Genomic DNA, 19,504 nt, shown 5'->3' with positions numbered 1-19,504 from the left:
TTGCTGTATGTAAACCAAAGTGAGGGTTGAATCTGCCAGGCTTACATGATAACCAACTCAAGGTGTGGTGTGTTCTGTTTTTGTTTTTAAGAGTTCTGGGGAGATCCCCTGGAAAGATGCTCTTAAACAGCAGTGAGGACAGAGCCGATCGAGCCGATCCTGTCACTGGAAGTTCTGAAAACTTGGTGTCAGCCTCAGAGCTGATTTCCCAGGCCCCCGGCGAAGTTGTAGGTTCCAACGACAACGAGAAACTGAGCCCTACGAGTAATACCTCATACAGTTTAGAAAAAAACTCCAGTTTGGCCCCTCCTGGCATGGAGTATTGTGTTTTACTCTTCTGTTGTTGTATTTGCGGTTTTGAATCTACCAGCAAAGAAAATCTCTTGGATCATATGAAAGAGCATGAGGGTGAGATCGTAAACATCATCCTAAGTAAGGACCACAACACAACTCTAAACACAAATTAGATTGAGTAACTCCTTGAAGAGGGACACGGTAGAAGAGAAACCCTTTAAACCACAGGTTCACCTTTGCGCTATCAAATAACTTACTAGACACAGAAGAAATAGTTGGTGTGGGGTTTTTGTTTGCTTGTTTGTTTGTTTTGAGGAAAAGACAGATGTGACTTTGGAATCAAATTTGCAGTGTAATAAAAAGAATTCCAAATGGATAAGTGGGAATGCTATTCAAGTATCGTGAGTGAGGGGAGGTAGGTTGAGGAGGAAGCAAAATGTAACCCTGTGTTTGCCCTGTCACCTCTGCTTAGTGGTGGGTGTATTTATTATTCAAAGCTTAATGTAGTGTAGAAATGCAAACAAAAGAGTTAAACAGCTTTTCCGGAACTTCTAAAACTTCTTGTTCCAAAGGTGTCACATCTTAAGCAGAGCTTAGTTCTCTTTGTTGTGAACTCGGACACACCAGCTGTGGAGGGCCGGGCCTCTCATGAGGGGCGGGAGGCAGCTCTCTGAGGGCTTTTCACTGTGACCAGCAGAGTCAACAAGGAAAAGATCACCAGAGGGCTGTGAAATGATCTACCCAAATCTTTTCCCAAATCGATAGGAATGAATCATACACTCAATCTAGGATATATTTCTCCCTAAAACAGAAAGAGACCTCTGAATCCAAATCTAGATTGTAAATAGGCATTTAAGAAGTAAATTGTTGTCTTAAATTTACAGTGAATGTCTTGTGGGCAAAGGAGAAAATAGGTGAATTCCCACCAGCCTCAAACCAAATCGCAAGGTGTGTGAAAACGGGGACTCATTTAGCACAGCACCCTTCCCAGAGGCCCTTTCCAGGTTTGACGGAACACCGCACTTTTCTCCGTAGTTACACAGGCTGACCCTCTCTTCTGAACTAGACCAAGTGTCTCATCTCAAAGGTCTGTTCAAGCAGCCAAGTGTGAAGATTGGCATTTGATCATCAGACCTCGGAAATCTTTGGAACTCTTAAATAAAAATCATTTGAGGGACAAGAGGTGAAATTCAGAGGCCCCTTAAAATGAGTACTGCTATTGAGATTTTACTGCCTGGAGTTTATTAATCTAGTTATACTTAGCATAAGAGGTATAATCAAATGTGGCTAAACTATAGTAAAAATTCAGGTTGTTTATAAAACTTTTAATAACAGGCGATTTGGCGCAAGTCTACAGGGTTTCTCCTATCTAGGATGTTCCATTTTGTTAGTGTGCAATAGGACATATGGACAACCAACTACAAGTGCTTTTGCATTAAAACTCGCCATCAAATACATGTAATCTTCTCATTAATTACACATTTTGTATTATAATGTATTTCAAAGTGAAGAGAACAGGGGTGGTTTTGGTTTTGCTTCTGTAGTACTGATCATTTATTTTTGTGTTGTTTTGTTGAAGTAAATTCTGCATACGAGTCAAAGGCTGGTGCACCGAGCAGTGCACTATCTTCATGGTGCTCTTTCTGAACTTGATCTCTAACATGTTCTAGAGCTGAGGCTGTGAGTCTGATAAGTTTAGAAGACACTGATTACTCTGTAGACACATTTTAGGAAAGAATTCCCTTCCCCAAGTCCAGGTATGGACTGAATGAATTAATATTTTTAAGATAGCATCAGGAACTATTACGTGGGGCCAGGCCATCTTGAAACATTGTTCATTTTTTTCTACATCTTATTTTGATGATGATATTTAAACAAACAATCGATTGTAATTGCCAGCTGTTTGATTTAGGTAGCTTTATTTATGAGAGTTAATCCGTTTCTGATAGGTGGTTTTTAAAAACATAAAATGAATTTATATATACCAATTATATATATTTTCCAAATTCACTGCCTGTGGATTTATGTTCATTTTCTCCTGTTTTCAGAATTAAAAGACAATTCTATTTCATTTCATGTTTAAGTAAATATTTTAAATGGTTCCATTCTTACTGCTCATTCTGAAAATTAACAACCCTTATTAGCAGAATTTTGTTTTATAAAGGTTCCTTGGTTTTAATTTCATGTAATCATTTGGAAAATACTAATAACCAAAAAAAAAAAAAAATCCCAAAAGCATTCGTAGTGAGTTTTTAAATAACCTTCAGTTCCCTAACCCATTTCTGTTGATTGTTACTTAAACTTTCCATTTGGAATCATGAATTTAAAATTTCCCTAGCTCGTGGGAAAAAATTCACCCAGAAGTTCCAAACCTTTCAACGCTCATCTGACTCTGGCCTAAAATGCCCTCAAAAGCTTTCTGTGGGGCTTTGGGAAGAACCATATGCCATGGGTGTTCTGTACCTTCCTGTGACCATTTTGTGGCAAGCTTGAAGTTAACAGTGTCTCCACCAAGAACAATTGAGTGTTTCTAAAAGTAATAATGAAGGCTGAGTATGCAATGTTAATTGTAAAAGAGATAGGTATTGGAATAATCATCAGGAACTCCCTTCATAGGAATAACTATTTAGTGGTACTAGATCTTTTGCCATATAAAGATCATAGTATTTGTTTCCCACTCTGAACACCTGCCAGTTGTAAGATTTGATAGTAAAACTAGTTTTTAAAAGAAACTGACTGGATAAGGCAAAGGCGGGGAGGGCGGAAGACGGTGCATTGCGTTCTGATCATCACAAGTAATACTTTCCAAGGGTCAGCATTTTCTCTCACTCACTACTAGTCCAGAATGTGGTTGGTGTCCCCAGCGTTCTAACAGTCCCATGCCTGTACTCCAGTGGATCTCTAGACGTTAGTTCTGTGTGCAGCCAGTGCGTTGCAACGACACTGGCAGAAGCTTTTGTTCTAGATCCTCTCATCCTATTCGAGGTAGCTGTTGGTGGCTTCATTATTATTTTCTGTCTTTTCTCACAAAGCAGATGGTGGGCACCCATGTTTACATTGTATCTTCCCACAATGTACTTGGCTTGACAAAGACAAGCAGGCTTCTCTATTGAGACTTATTATATTTTTAGTTTTCATAGACACTTATTTAATCTTTTTTTATTGTACAGCAAGGTGCTCTAAGTAATATTCTATAAAATATATTTAATAGAAATTTGAGTTTGATATTCATGGACATGAATACATGTATTTTTTTAAGAAATAAGTATTGTGTAACACTATGGCATTGCTTCTATAGCCAAAGTCTAAAAATTTCTGGAACACTGACATGTAAAGACTACAGTTAATTCTGACACTGTATCTTATTAAAATAGGATGATTTGCATTTTGTAAAATTATCCTGCACATCGAGCTGCATGCCTTAAAGCCTAAAACTCTAGGATCGTGTTCATGGTAGAACAGTTCATCTGTTCAACAAACAGTGAAGCAAGGTCTATAGTGCTTCTTTAACTACCTTTGGAAATACTGTACAATGTTAGAATAATTTATTTTGCTTTACAGGAGTTTGTCATGTATTGACTTTAATATTGTATTTTGGTAATAAATTTTTTGTTAAAAACACTCGCCTCTGAAGTTTTATCACCAAAGGTTTTTATCATTTTTATCTTGGAAATGTTGATTTGGTCACTTGGAAAGTGGGGTTTAAATACTGAAGAGCCTCCCAAGGGTTGAACTTACGATTATGGCTTCTGATTACCCTTTGGTGACTTCTTCAGCTATTGCTGGCTAGCATGCAACTCTGTGACACAGAGATGACTGAAAAAGTATTTAGATTGTTTTAATCACTGTAAACATTCACTCTGGTTTTGAAGCTTTTTGCCCTTACTACTCGGTTCTTCATTTTCTCTCCCGAATCGCATTTTTCTGTGCTCTCAGTTCTACTACAGTGACAGTGCTGGAGACTAGCTGTATTCATGACAATTAGCATTCTTTATGGAAGGCCCGAAACGACAATCATGTGTTCACACCTGATCGTTTTGTGGTCTACATCAGATACGTTCTCCAGTTAGCTTTGTTGGCTGCATTGAGAGGTAAAGCTGACATCGTCTCACTGTGTCATTGGTTATCCTGGGCCACCTCAGCTTAGAGTCAAGAGGCCAAGTGTTTCTTCCCAACAGCTATAATCCGCTGTCCTGTCTCCCTAGAGGTAACGTAATTATACCCCCTATCTTTTAAGACCCAAATGCCAACACTTTGTCACTAAACTCCAGGTTAGTTGTAGAAATCCCATCATGGAACTTCTAGAACATCGGCTGCAGTTGGTTAGCCGCTGTTTCCAGTGAGCACTTGAAATACGATTGGCATGCAGTGAGTATACAATGCACGACCGTTTTGAAGGCTTAGAACAAAAAGTGAAGTATCTTATTAATAGCTTTATATTAATTACATGTTGAAATGATATTTGGGGTTAAATAAAACATACTATTAAAATTCACTTTTTTCCCAATGTAGCTACTAGAAGAATTTTAATTACGCAGGTGGCTAATGTAATGTTTCTGCTGGACGGTGCTAGTCTAGAAGAGGGATTAGTAAACTACATCCCTTGCTTCAGTTCAAGCCTGCCACTGGTAAAAACCAGTAAAGTTTTATTGGGGGCACCTGGGTGGCTTGGTCGGTTAAGTGTCTGACTTCGGCTCAGGTCATGATCTCACGGTCCGTGAGTTCGAGCCCCGCGTCAGGCGCTGCGCTGACAGCTCAGAGCCTAGAGCCTGCTTTGGATTCTGTCTCCCTGTCTCTCCGCCCCTCCCCTGCTCACACACTCTCGCTCTCTTGCTCTCAAAAATAAACATTAATGATGATAATAAAGTTTTCTTGGAATATAGCTGTATTTATTGGTTTACATGTTGCGTGTGGTTATCTTCAAGGTACAACAGCAGCATTGAGCAGTGGTGACAGAGACCGGATGGCCCACAAAGCCCAGATTACTTACTGTTTGTTTGATAGTAAATAGTTCCATAGAAAATTTCTGTCTGCTGACCTCTGACCTGGAGGAATAATGGTGTGATCCGTGCTTTAAAGCTACCAGAAAGAAAAAAAGCTTTTTATAAAGAAAGCTTTTTATAGCACTGTTTTCTAGCTAAGTTGTATTATTTCTCCCCCCGTAATTTTTATAAAGTCTTCCTGTTTTTCCACAGCCCTTATCCATAATTTATGACTTTAACCTGTTTCATCGTCTCTGCTCTTTAAAGCCAAACACAATTTGTTTAAAAAAACAGTGCACGATTAAATAATGCTGCTATAAAAAGTACTGTCTTGTTTTCCTCCTGCCAACCTTGCGGTGTTGCTGGTGCCCTCCCTGCCTCGCCCTTTCGGTGCCGTGGGCACCATCGCCGATAGTGTGGCAGTTCCAGGGACATGTCTCACTGCGGTGCACGGCAACCATGGCAGCTAATCCACTCAACTGGGGTGACAACTGACTTCAGTAATCCCGGACACACAGAAAAGAGTCTTTGATGCACCGCTTTGTAACGGATAAAAGCCAGATTCATGGAGGTGGTAGTTGGCTTTCGTGTAGATCTATTGACTAAACCGGCCAAGTGAAGAAACAGTCAACAGTACTTTTTGACCTACATGTCCTCCAGATCTGTCAGCAAAGACATAAAATGAACATTTTCGGCCCCGTAAATTCTTTGAAAAGTTTTTAACTGGGGCCATATGACAGGCTTACTCAGGTCATGTGTTTTGGTTTATATCTCAGGATCCAAATGACTGTAAGGTGCTTGAGCCATTGCCAGAGTCCTACCTGTGCAGCAGAATCCACTTCTTTGTATATTGTGTTGGGGGACTCGACCCCACTTTTGTGATGGCACATTAATGTGCTGTGTCTCGTTTTCTCATCGAACCATGAAGTGTTTGTGAGATGATGACCTACTTGATTTTCTCATTTACTGAGTTATTTCTTCCAGTAATGGGTAATCATGTTCACTTGTTTGCCTTACAAAAGTAGATCATAGTAGATCTTCTCTGGAATTAAAGAGTTTAATTTTAGGCATCTCCTATAAATTCTTAGATGTATATGACAAAATTAGCAAATGCTGGTGTCTTTTTGCTTCCTAACCCAGCCACGTTTACGCCAAGTGTCGCTGAATGCAGATAGTAAAGGCACCATCCGGTAAAAGTTGGCAAAACTGGATGTATGACAGAAGCTTCTAGGATAATACTGAGGTACGTGGGGCCTTTGGGAAGGACATTACATAGGTAGCTGGAGTTTGAGATAGACAAATCCGAAAATAATGAATCCTTGACCATAAGCTGAGACTCAACCATTCCATCTTTCCGATTCCTCGGCTTTATCCTTTGTTCAGGAAATAAAAAGGAGGCATGCCTGGGTGGCTCAGTCGGTTGAGCGTCTGACTTTGGTTCACGTCATGATCTCACGGTACGTGGGTTTGAGCCCCGTGTCGGTCTCTGTGCTGTCAGCTCAGAACCTGGAGCCTGCTTCAGATTCTGTGTCTATCTGCCTCCCGCTTGTTCTCTTTCTCTCTCTCTCTCTCTCTCTCTCTCTCTCAGAAGTAAATAAACATAAAAAAATTTTTTTAAAGAAAAAGGATACTTGCCCATGTCATTACCATTGGTATCGAATAATAATGAAATGGCTTTTTAAATTATTAATCTTAAAAAAACTGTGACCTGAAGAGACCCTCAGCAAAATAAAGTTCATTTTTCAGGTCTTTTATTAGTACCGAACCACGTTATTTAAAGGCTCATTGTCACTACAGTGCACATCTCCAGATTTCTGTATTTTCTACTTGTCATTTTATCAATTCTGGTATCTGCATTTCAGAAACAATGTGGCTGCCTTTTACTGAAATAGGCACATCGATCCACATCTTGCTTTCTGTTTATATCTCCAGCCCTATTTAAATTCAGTATTTCCAACCACAAAAGGTGTTAGAAAATTCTATTTCAGGCTTATGAGAAAAAGTACAGCAGGACGTGGCTCAAACCTTAAGCTGTATTTATTTCTGATCTTCTGCAGCTAATGTACAAAAAAAGTTATGCTGGAATAATTAAACCAGTGGTTTCAAGGTTACCTTCATGTTTTTAAGCCCTTCTCCACTGGGAAGCAGGAGAACACGGTGAGGTAGTGTCTGTCTACAATGGTGATACTGGGGTCCGTGCGGAAAAGCACCGTAGAGGTCAAGAAATCTAGGGCTTTTTGGAATCTGTGCCCACCCTGTGCTCAGTGTGCAACTGCTGATTCAGAGGCTCCAGCGTACTGCCTGGCAATTTTTAAAACGGAACTTTGTAGCAGCGGGAAGAAAACACAAGTAGGAATCTTCCTAACGGGAAAGCAGTCACCACATCCCATCTGCGACAAGCAGAGGAATGTCTAGGAGACAGCTCCCCAGGGCTGCCCACGAAGTGGGTACTGCTACCTCGGGTGGTTTGGAATACAGTCTGGCTTTACCCTTTTGAGTGTCTTTTAAGGTCAGTTATTCTTTTTTTTTCTGACCTGTAAAGCTGACAGTAATACCTACCTCATAGAGTTGCGGGGATTAAATGAGATGGTCTACAAAATACTTCGTCAAGTCCTGGCAGTTCTGGACCATGCTTGGTTCCAAGCCACGTGATCCTAAGGCATTCAAGCATTTTTGAGACTCCGTTTCTTCTTCGGTAGAACAGGTGGTAATACGTAAGCCCTGTGGGGTTGCTGTGAAAGTTCATAACCATGTGTATATAGGGCCTGGCCGTCTAGGGGCTCAGCAGTGGTTGCTTCAGTTGATGCGTTCTGTGACAACCTTGTTCTTCTTACAACCTTGGAAGGAACCGAAGAACCATGCTGGCTTGTGTCTTGAGGAAGAGCACTCAAAACAAAACATCCTATCCCTCCAAAGACGCCAAAAAAGTCAAAACCTATTTCCCAGTCCCTAGAATATTGTAGACAGGTCACGTCACATCTAAAAGATAGTCCAGCGTTCAAGATGTCAAAACGCGGACGTGGTGGGTGGTCTGGTGGGAAATTCCGAGCTTCCCCGGGTCTTCCAGTAGGAGGCGATATCAACTGTGCTGACAGCACAGGAGCCAAAAATCTGTGCGTCATCTCTGTGATGGGGGATCAAGGGGCGACTGAACAGACTTCCTGCTGCTGCTGTGGGGGACACAGTGATGGCCACAGTGAAGAAAGGCAAGCCAGAGCTCAGGAAGAAGGTACATCCAGTGGTGGTAATTCGACGAGAGTCATACCGGAGAAAAGATGGCATGTTTCTCTAAGGATATCACAGAGATCATAGTAAACAACAAAGGCGAAATGAAGGGTTCTGCTATCACAGGACCAGCTGCAAAGGACCGTGAAGACTTGTGGGCCAGGACTGCATCCAATGCTGGCAGCATTGCACGATTTTTTGGTGTATCAAAACAAATTTTTTTTAATGGGGCGCATGGGTGGCTCGGTCGGTGAAGCGTCCAACTTCATGTTAGGTCATGATCTCACGGGCCCGCTTCAGGTTCTGTGTCTCCCTCTCCCTCTGCCCCTTCCCTGCTCGTGCTCTGTTTCTGTCTGTCTCTCAAAAACAAAAAAAAGATTTTTAATTTGATAAAAATTTTAAATTATTTGCTCCCTCCCCCCGCCCCGTGCCAAAAAAAAAAAAAAAAAAAATCCATTAAAGGGAAAAGCACAGCGGGGCTCCTGGGTGGCTCAGTTGGTTGAGCATCTAACTTTGGTTTCAGCTCGGGTCCTGATCCCAGTGTCATGGGACAGAGCCCTGCATCAGACTCTGAGCAGACAAGGAGCCCGCTTGGGATTCTCTCCACCCCCTCTCTCCCCCTTCCTCGATCTCTCTCAAAACAAATAAAGAGGGGGAAAGTGTATCTCCAGGGTGTAGGTTGTGCTCCAGCCACCAAAACTTAATCCATACCAGTGATTCAACCTTTTTTTTTTTCATTATCACCACCCTAAGGAGCCCTTTTTATGGTTTTCCTAATCAGCTCCCCAACCCCTGAAATTTGAATACCTTAGATATACTGTGTATCTGTGCTTGATACATAAAAAGGGTAGGATTTTTTTTTCAACCCCTCCCCAGACCAATTGCCTCCCCATGGCGGGGCGGGGCGGGGGGAGGGTGGGGTGGGGGTGGGTATTACCATGGAGAATGCATGCTCTTATGTAAATGACCTGGTTGATGATAGTTGTGGGGAGAGTAAGATACTACGACCAACTCAGCTTTCTGGTTTCTGGTCCAGACTAAAAATGCAAAAGGTCGTCAAGAGATTTTGATTAAAAACCCTCTCCAAGATGGCTTTATCTGCTCTTCCATCATGTGAGGATCACAAAAGCGCTGAATCCACCCAGTACAGTCTATACAGCTGCTGGGGGTCCAGTGAGTCCTGGCTGACAGTCCCACCTGTGAATTCTTATGCATAAGGAGTCCTTCAAGCTGACTTACCAATGTTCATGGGGGGACCCAGGAGGGTCGCAGAAGAACACTTCATGAAAATCCAACCCAGTGCTAGATTAGCCACAATTTAAGGCAGAATAAAATATCTTAGTTTGAGAGTGTTAGAAACATACACATTTCTGGCTCAAACTCCTACTTCTTCCTACAGAAAAAAACAGAACTCCCAAGCCAGACAATACGCTTTGGCATCTGTTGGTAGGAAATGTGTACTTCTAGGAGTTTTAGACACCTGTTGTGTTATGCCTGTTGCAGGGGATGACATTAGAGCAGTCCAAAGGAACAAACTGCGAAGACCAGCCAAGGCCACTGGACTAGAACCGCCAACATCTAGGAATCATCACATTTGGCAAGAAGCTTATGTGATAAAGCATCACCATCTGCTTTAATTGAATAACTTGACTATTCATGTCCTCATTTGAAATATACAAGTACGACATTATTCTAACCATGGAAATTAGAAAAGAAGGTGTAAGGGGATGGGGACCCTGGGTGGCTCAGTTGGTTAAGCGTCCAACTCTTGATTTCGGCTCAGATCATGATCTCACGGTTCGTGGGATTGAGCCCCAGGTCGGGCTATGCACTGACAGCTAGAAGCCTGCTTGGAATTCTCTCTCCCTCTCTCCACCTTTCCCCTGCTTATAAATGCTCTTTCTCTCTCTCTTTCAAAATAAATAAACTTAAAAAAAAGGGGGGTGTAGGTAGGAATAACAGACAAGGAGAGCTAAGAGTATTGGGTATTAAGGCAAATGAAACCAAATTGGTAATGCTTAAACACTGTTAAGTTTAGGGACGCCTGGGTGGCTCAGTCGGTTAAACGTCCAACTTCGGCTCAGGTCATGATCTTACAGCTCGTGCATTTGACCCCTGCGTTGGCCTCTGTTGCTGACAGCTCAGAGCCTGAAGCCTGCTTCAGATTCTGTGTCTCCCTCCCTCTCTCTGCTCCCTCCCCTGCTCATGCTCTCTCTCTCAAAAATCAACATAAAAAAAAAATACTGTTAACTTTAAAAGTCAGATAATTGTGCACCTAGCTAATCTGCCTATGAATTTCACCATTTTTAATTTGATCTAATTTAATTTTAAGTAGGCTCCACACCCAATGCAGGGCTTGAACTCATGACCCGGAGATCAAGTGATACATTTTACCAACTGAGCCAGCCGAGCACCCCTGAATTCCACTATGTAAACCACTACAAATCTAATACAAAGTTGATCAAAGGAAGAAAAAAAAAACCAACACTAACAATATTCCATAATGCCTTTTTTAAAGAATCTCACAGGGAAGGACTCCAGTGTAACGTCAATGCCTGTGCAACTCTGTAATGATCTGTGTGCACTGAGGAAGTGGACCCTTGACTCGGCACAGGTTCCCCAAGACGAAGCACACCGAGCCAGGCTCCAAAGGATGCTGCAGGCACAGCCTGTCTGCAGCCTCTGGTGTGGGTTGTACATAAGGGGTGTATAGAACAATCCAGTGGAATGCAGGCAGAACATATTAGGACTTCCCTTTGTATTTACCTCAGTTAAATATATGTATGTGTATACACTGACACAGAGAGGACAAACTTTTTTATCTGATAAAGGTATGCGAGCAAAAGTCTGCTCCTTTATCAAGACACGTGAAAAGCCAACCCTTGTGGACAAGAGGGAAAAACACGAAGTGCATGAGAGCACTGTTAGAAAAACGTATGTGGTTGGCCAAACTGTCTCCAAATGAATAGGTGTTCCTATAATAGCATACAGTGTTAAAAAGATCTCACTTTGCCCAAACGTTCCTATCAATTGTATACAATTCTAGTAAAAACCTCCATAGATTCTTTGTTGGAAACTGATAAATGGCTGGAGTTCATCTGAGCCAACAGATATGTAAAACTTGCCAAAACATGTGACTTTTTAAGAAGTGTTTATTTTTGAGAGAGAAAGAAAGAGCAGAGGAGAGGCAGAGAAAGAGAGGGAGAGATTGAATCCCCAGCAGGCTTTGGGCTGACAAGCACAGAACCCGATGCAGGGCTCGAACCCATGAACCGTGAGATCATGACCTGCGTCAAAATCAAGAGTCGGATGCTTACCTAACTGAGCCACCCAGATGCCCTGACATGTGTTTAAAAGAAATATACTGCGGGCGCCTGGGTGACTCAGTCGGTTGAGCATCCGGCTTTGGTTCAGGTCATGATCTCACAGCTCGTGAGTTCAAGCCCCGCATCAGGCTCTGTGCTGACAGCTCAGAGCCCGGAGCCTGCTTCGGATTCTGGGTCTCCCTCTCTCTCTGCTCCTCCCCTGCTCACACTCTGTCTCTCTCTCAAAAATAAATAAAGATTTTTAAAAAAATTTTTTAAAAAAAGAAAAGAAATATAATAAAGGGGGCACTTGTTCTCGCAAGTATGAAAGGCTTTCTATAAAGAAACAGTAGTTACAAATATGTGGAACTGTTGCACAGAGTTCCTTTTTAAAGTCACTTAAACATAATAGTTAACAAACAGGCCATATACATACAGGAATTAGTATGTGATACAGGTAATTCGAAGAATAATGGGGAAACAGCTGACCAACCAGCCGGAAAGAAATTATATCAGACCGCCATCTCACCCCATATTAAAAAGATGCCATATTTTTAAAAACTGGAAGAAAGTATTTTTAAAATTTTACAATCTTGCAGTGAGAAAGGTTTTCCAAAGCATGATAGAAAAACCCAGAAGCTATAAAGGGAAAGGTGATAGATTTGACAATATAAAAATGGAAAAACTGCTACATAACAAAAGACACCTGACGAGGCATACAATAAGGAGGAAACCTCTGCAGGGTATGTGACCAAAAGTTCATTTCTATAATCTGTAAATAATCCCTTCACGTCAAGATTAAATCCATGACTGGTCAAAGAACACAAAAAGACAAATCATAGAAAAAGAAACACAAACAGCCAATAAACCCCTGATACAACTGTCTCCACCTCACAAATAGCATTTAAATGATACCTCGGGGCACCTGATAGGATACGGGGTGGCTCAGTCGATTAAGTGTTCAACTCGACCTCAGCTCAGGTCTTGATCTCAGAGTCGTGAGTTTGAGCCCCATATGTTGGGCTCTGAGATGGGTGTGAAGCCTACTTAGTAATAATAATAACAAAAGTGAGACCTCACTTGTCACATAAGATCGGCAATGACTAAAAATATCCGTTGTTGGATTGTTGGCAAAGGCACAAAGAGATAAGCAGGGAGCACGCATTGGTGGACGTGTAGAATCGTTAACCTTTTTGGAAAGTAGTTTGCCAATGTTTATCATAGTATTTTCAAATGTTTATTTTTGAGAGAGACTGAACACAAGCAGGGGAGGGGAAGAGAGAGGGGGAACAGAGGATCTGAAGCGGGCTCTGCACTGACAGCAACAAGCCCGACTTGGGGCTCGAACTCACAAACCACGAGATCATGACCTGAGCCAAAGTTGGATGCTCAACCGACTAAGCTACCCAGGTGCCCTATCATAATTTAAAATAGGAATTCTAGCAATTCTACTTCCAGAAATATGTCCTAAAGAATTACATAAATATAAGGATATTCTTGACAGCATTGCTTGTAATAGGATAAAACTAAAAAATAACCTATATGTCCAATCAGAGGGGAATAGTTAAATAAAATTATGATATATCCATGCAGAGCAATTGTTTTTAGGTTTATTTATTTACTTAGAGCGCACAAACGGGAGGGACAGAGAGAGAGAGAGAGAGAGAGAGAGAGAGAGGGAGAGAGAGAGAATCCCAAGCAGGTTCCACACTATCAGCACGGAGCCTAACTCAGGGCTCGATCCTACGCCCGTGAGATCATGACCTGAGCCAAAATCGAGTTGGACACTTTAGCGACTGAGCGACCCAGGCGCCTCCCCCCCCCACCCCGACAGAAGAATATTACGGGATTGATCACCTATCATTGTGTAACAAAATTACCCCAAAACTGAATGGCTTAAAACAGTAAACATTTCTTTTCCTGTTATTTCCATGTCAGATATTTGGGAGTGGCAGGTGGGCATTTCTGGCTCGGGACCTCTCATGAGGCTGCAGTGTCTGAAGGTTGCCCTGGAGCTGGCAGACCCTTCCTCTAAGGTGGCTCACTCACATGGCTGGCAAAGGGGTGCTGGTTGTTGGCCGGAGGTCGGTTGCTGCCCAAGTGGCCTTCTCCACTGGCTGAATGTCCTCACAACGTGGTGGCTGGGGGCCCCTAAGTGACCGATCCAAGAGGGGCTACTGCTGAAACTGGGAAATTTGAAGACTGACTGGCATGTTAGGTCAGAGAGAGTGCAAGGAGACACTTGCAAAACCTCCAACAGAAATTTATGAATGGGAAGTGAGATGAGGCTGGAGAGATAAATGGAGGCCGATTCATGGCAGTCATTCCAAGCTGTGTTAAGGAGCTTGATTTTTATATGAAGCCGGTAAGATCGCTCTGGTTATTACAAGGAGGGTGGAATGAATAGACAAGGACAGGGGGCAGGGATGGAGGTCAGGCCATCAGTTAGGAGGCCATTAAAGTGGTCCTGACAAGGAACGGTAACTTGGATTAGGGGGGATGGCAATAGAGGGGGAGAAAAATCAGGGAGCTTCTGAGATATTAGGAAAAAGTCCAATAGGACTCCATGTTTAGATACGTGGATTACACAACAGGAAGGAACCACGTTTGGCTCCTGGGGTTGTGACTTGAGCAATTAGGTGAATGGGGCACATGGGATGAAGAGCAGGTTGGGGATTAGAAAAAGGTTTTAATGAGTTTGAGATGCTTACACACATGGAAACGTTGAATAGTCAGTGGGCACATGGGACCTGGAGGTCAGGGAATATATGCCTGGACATAAAAACGTATGAGCCATCAGGACATTAGTGGATAATGGAGCCATGAACCAGAGAACCGTTGCTTTGAAAAGGAAGAGTTTACAAGAGACTGAAAAGGAATGCCAGAAAGGTTAATAGGAACACCAGGAGTCTACTGTCACAGAAGATACCACCGTGATCAACAGTGGTCACACCACTAAGCCAAGCAATTTAAAACAGAACATTGTATATGAGATAGGAAAAAGAGCGCTCTCCCTCGGTCCCAAGGCGGAGTACTTTTATAGGAAGGATGTCAAGACTTCTGGTGTGGTGCTTCTCCAAGTGTGATGTACAAATAACCTGGGGACTATAGTAAAATGCAGATTCTGGCTCAGTAGGTCTCAGTAGGGGAGGGCCTGAGAGCCTGTGTTTCTAAGAAAGTCCCCGGCGATACTGATACCCCTGGCCCACAAACATTTTGAATAGCGAGGTTCTGCTGTGGCTTTCAAACTTTACTGAGCACAGACTCACACGGAGAACATTTTAAAACAGATTATTGGACCCCATCCCTACAGATTATGATTCAGTGGGTCTGGGGCAGGATCTGATAATCTGCATTTCCAACAACCTCCCTGGAGATGGTGACAGTGATGCCACAGGTCCCCAAGACCACAGTTTGAATTGCACCATTCTACAAGACCACAGCTTAACTACTGCGGGCCACAACAGGGAGAAATCCATATGGATTTCAAGACATAATGCAAACAAGAAGTATTCCTGAACACCACTGGAGTCAGTCCATGACCAGAGCTCACTGAGGGCAGGGCCTGCTAGTTACCCATCACCCCCATGGTTACTGTATCAAAGCTAAGTACTCATCCTTTTTTTTTTTTAATGTTTTTTAATGTTTATTTATTTTTATTTTTATTTATTTTTTTTTTAAATTTTTTTTTTCAACGTTTATTTATTTTTGGGACAGAGAGAGACAGAGCATGAATGGGGGAGGGGCAGAGAGAGAGGGAGACACAGAATCGGAAACAGGCTCCAGGCTCCGAGCCATCAGCCCAGAGCCCGACGCGGGGCTCGAACTCACGGACCGCGAGATCGTGACCTGGCTGAAGTCGGACGCTTAACCGACTGCGCCACCCAGGCGCCCCTTAATGTTTATTTTTGACAGCGCAGACGCGTGCACAAGCAGGGGAGGGGCAGAGAGAGGAAGACAGAGGATCCAAAGCAGGCTCTATGCTGTCAATAGAGAGCCCAATGCGGGACTCCAACTCATAAACTTCGAGATCATGACCTGAGCTGAAGTTGGATGCTTACCTGACTAAGCCACTCAGGCGCCCCAGGACTCATTCTTAACTGATTTATTAATTCTGAAGACTTAACCCTCAGCAGTAGATACTTTTTAAAAGTAAGTCTCAAAGCTTTATCTTGCTGGAAAAACCATTTCATTAATACTAAAACAAAGAGCTGTTATTGAGGACTGTTTCCTTTACTCAAGGGGCATACACTGCACCACAGACACATTCTTCCCCAGAGCATACAATTTTAGAAATACACAATCTTAGAAAAAACCCCATATACAATAAGAGGGGGGAAAATTCTATTTAAGGAGGAATCAGGTCACATATGTAATTATTAAGCACCCAAAAGTATTTTATGGAAGGCATCTAAACGCGAAAAAGATGGATTACAAATACAAGCTCTGCTCTCAAGTCTGGAACATCAAAGACACCAGCAATCAAGTTAAAACATGACAAATGCCATCTGAAAAAACAGCTGACACTTATTTTTCTTAAAGCCACCCAGCAGATACCTCAATCCATTCGCACAGAATGTGTGTTTGTTATTAATAGCAACAGACGCACCGAGGAGGAGAAAATACCCAACAGGGGTGACTGACTTCCTGGATAAAATAATTTCGTGCTGGTATTAGACAGATGGACAGTCTTTTCACAGGTGGAGGACCCAGACGACCATTCCTTAACAAAAATCAATTAAACATGTGGCCTGGGCATCTGCTGACAGAAGGCTTCATCTACCCTTCTATGCAGTGTGATTAAGAAACGTAGCCAGGTAGGGGCGCGTGGGTGGCTCAGTCTGTGAAAGGACCCACTTCCGCTCAGGTCAAGGTCTCATGCTTCGTGACTTCGAGCCCAGAGTCAGGCTCTAAGCCGACAATACAGGGCCTGCTTGGGATTCTCTCTCTCTTTCTCTGCCCCTCCCCTGCTCATGCTCTCTCTCAAAATAAATAACCAAAATTAAAAAAAAAAAGAAAAAGAAAAGATACCCAGGTAAAAGCACAGTACCTGCCCTCAAAAAAGGCTTCACTCTAGTCCTGGAGACCAAGAGAAGCATATCCTTGAAGGCAAGATTAAGGAAGGGGCGCGCCGCCCCACCCCAACGGCAGGGGTGGGGGGAGTCTCCGGAGAGGCCAAAGTGTCTCTGCGGGTGCTCTCTACCGCAGTGGAAGCGCCTTCCAAGCACACACCGGCGGCCACTGGGTGCTGGGGGGCTGCCAAGACCTGCAAACAGGGCGCCACAGGCCTGAGACGCGGGAGGCGGGAGAGGCCCGAGCGGTCAACTGCTTCAGTCCGCCAGACCCTTCACCGAGCCCCCCGCATCCACCAGCACCCGGGAGCAGGAAGCTACGGGAACAAGCAAAAGGTTTCGCGGTCTCTTGCAAGCACACCTGAGGCGACCCTTCCTCGGAGATGGGCCCCTCCTCCCCCGGGTGGCCACCTCTCGCTCTGCCCTGGGGCTGGCGGGCGTCCCCGCGGCTGAGTAGAGCAGCAGCGCACGCTCGCGGGAGCCCCGCGCGGGTCAGGGGTCTGTGTGCTCGGGGCACGCAGGGGCTGGACGCGGGGCGGGAGGGGCGGACGGGGCGAGCGGAAGTGTGTCGCTTCCTTCCGGCCGGCGCCGCACGAGACTGGGCGGGGCGCCCCTGGAGAGGGCGGGGACTCGAGCTGACGGACGGTTCCCGGGACCTATGGGCGCGCCCGCGGCGGCCCGGCCTCCCTGGCGCGCCCCTTCCTCGGGGCCGCGGACGCCCCCCAGTCCCCCATTTCTCTAGTGTCGCGCAAAGCTCCGTCGCTGCACGGTGGCCGCTGCTTGGTCCTCCCTGCCCTCACGGTGCATCGCGGGCAGTTGCGCGGCCCTCGGCACCCCCGGCCGGCCGGCCTCTTTCCCCGCCCGGAGCTGCGCGCCAGGACGGCTGAGGCCGCAGGTCTGTGACTGCGTGTCGGGCCGCGGGCGGAGCGAGGGGACGCGCGGGTGCGAGGCTTCGGCGGCTGGTCGGGCTGCGCCCTGCGTTGCGATGTTTCGCCGAATCAGCCGCAACGACCGGGAGCCTGCGGGTCGCCCGCCGCGTCGTGCAGTCGGGGGGCGCGGCCCGGGCCCCGCGGCGCCCTGGGGCGCCAGGGTGGGGGACGCGGCGCTCGCGGGTCCGCTCGAACTGCGGGGCGGGGGGCGGCAGGTCGGGAGTGAGGAAGTTTGCCGAGGGCGGGGCGGGGCGGCGCTCGCGGGCCACTTCGGGCTCCTGCCGCGCGGGCGGAGGGAGGGCCTGGTTGGTGCTGGCCTCCGCGGCCGCGCGGCTCTGCCGAGCTGGAGCAAGTGTCTGAACTTGGGCGGCCGCTGTCCCCGGTGGGGACACTCGGCGCTGTGAGGCTGGGGTGCGGCGGGAAGCTGAGTGTCGTGCCCTGCAGTGGCCGGTCGCTCTGTGCGTGCTGGTCCTTCCGAGTAGAGGACGAGCATCGCTCTCACTTCCCTTTTCCAACGTCGAAGATGGCATTCCCTTTCATTATGGGGAAACTTTTGTTTCCCCAGTTGGTGCTATTATCACATTGCCCGACACAGAGTTGGCGCGGAAATGTTTGTTGCCCTTCTGTCCTGACTTGTTAGAGTGTATCCGATGTGGGATATTTACAACTCCTTCCCGAGCCCTTAGGAGGACGTGATTCTTGGCTAAGAATCCAAGTTATCCAGTTGGGGGATAAGTCCATCTAATGAATGCAGTACGGCTTTGCCTAACACTCCTTTTTCCTGCCTCGCTGCTCCAGATTCATTTTCGGTGCTTGTACTTAACTGTTTTTGCGTCTCACATTTTTTTTTTATGAATGAATGAATAAATTGTATAATGTTGGTTGGTTGGATTGTTCTTTCTCTAGAGCAAGTTGGTTATTAATAAACTGCCCAAACAATCGTGTCCGGTAACTGGTCATATTTAATAGTAATTAGTAAAACGCTGTTCGTTATTCAGAGGAGTGAAGCAAGATGTTCCTGGGGACCGTCGCCAGCTTACTCACTGCCACCACTCCCTCGCCTCCCACTCACTGCTTCCAAACCAGGCTCCTGCACCCTGCCTTTACTCCCACTGTTGCTCCCTGGGATAGCAGCTGCCCTGATTGGCACACCCCCGCTGCCATCACCACTCAGGCATATTCGTAAAGTTTCCAGTGTGAATTGTTTTAAAGAACGTCGGTATTAAAATTCAGATACCTAAGACGAAACAATATTTCACTTCTTCAGAATCAGGCTATCAACAGATTTACTACCGAATAGTATGGAACTGTGGAACATAATATAAAACTGCATAATTATGTGACCAATTGCGTGGTAACTGCAGTGGCTCAGGAAGGAGAAAGATCAGCAGTGGCTGGCACAACCGAGAGAGGAAGGTTTCTTGGAGGAAGGGCAGGGGCTTGTCTGGGATGCTTACCTGTATTCTTAACTCTTTTTTTTTTTTTTTTTTCTCAACGTTTATTTATTTTTGGGACAGAGAGAGACAGAGCATGAACGGGGGAGGGGCAGAGAGAGAGGGAGACACAGAATCGGAAACAGGCTCCAGCCTCTGAGCCATCAGCCCAGAGCCTGATGCGGGGCTCGAACTCCCGGACCGCGAGATCGTGACCTGGCTGAAGTCGGACGCTTAACCGACTGCGCCACCCAGGCGCCCCTC

The 19,504-nt window shown here is 45.0% G+C and overlaps 2 protein-coding genes and 1 pseudogene across 7 annotated transcripts in view; all 3 read left to right on the top strand.

The window, feature by feature from the left end:
- ZNF507 (zinc finger protein 507) overlaps window positions 1–3,913 on the top strand; it is a 47,371-nt gene extending 43,458 nt beyond the window's left edge. For both annotated transcript variants that reach the window (XM_047078328.1, XM_047078329.1), the window contains one exon: window positions 92–3,913. In XM_047078328.1, the coding sequence (XP_046934284.1) occupies window positions 92–467 (376 nt within the window). In that variant the 3' untranslated portion in view covers window positions 468–3,913. The remainder of the gene's footprint in view (window positions 1–91) is intronic.
- A 4,178-nt stretch (window positions 3,914–8,091) lies between these two features.
- Window positions 8,092–17,243, top strand: LOC124510739 (60S ribosomal protein L23-like; annotated as a pseudogene).
- A 260-nt stretch (window positions 17,244–17,503) lies between these two features.
- DPY19L3 (dpy-19 like C-mannosyltransferase 3) overlaps window positions 17,504–19,504 on the top strand; it is a 77,521-nt gene continuing 75,520 nt past the window's right edge. For 4 of the 5 annotated variants that reach the window (XM_047078325.1, XM_047078323.1, XM_047078326.1 and 1 more), the window contains exon 1: window positions 17,504–17,773. The gene's annotated coding sequence lies outside the window, so the exon portion shown is untranslated. The remainder of the gene's footprint in view (window positions 17,774–19,504) is intronic. The other variant, XM_047078324.1, reaches the window with a different exon arrangement.

Source organism: Lynx rufus, unplaced genomic scaffold (assembly GCF_022079265.1).
Source record: "Lynx rufus isolate CCGP_SWC_20201006 ecotype Redwood Valley unplaced genomic scaffold, mLynRuf1.p SCAF_16, whole genome shotgun sequence".
Lineage (NCBI taxonomy): Eukaryota > Metazoa > Chordata > Mammalia > Carnivora > Felidae > Lynx > Lynx rufus.
The sequence above is the reverse complement of the archived record's forward strand: the minus strand, read 5'-3'. Positions and strand labels throughout refer to the sequence as shown.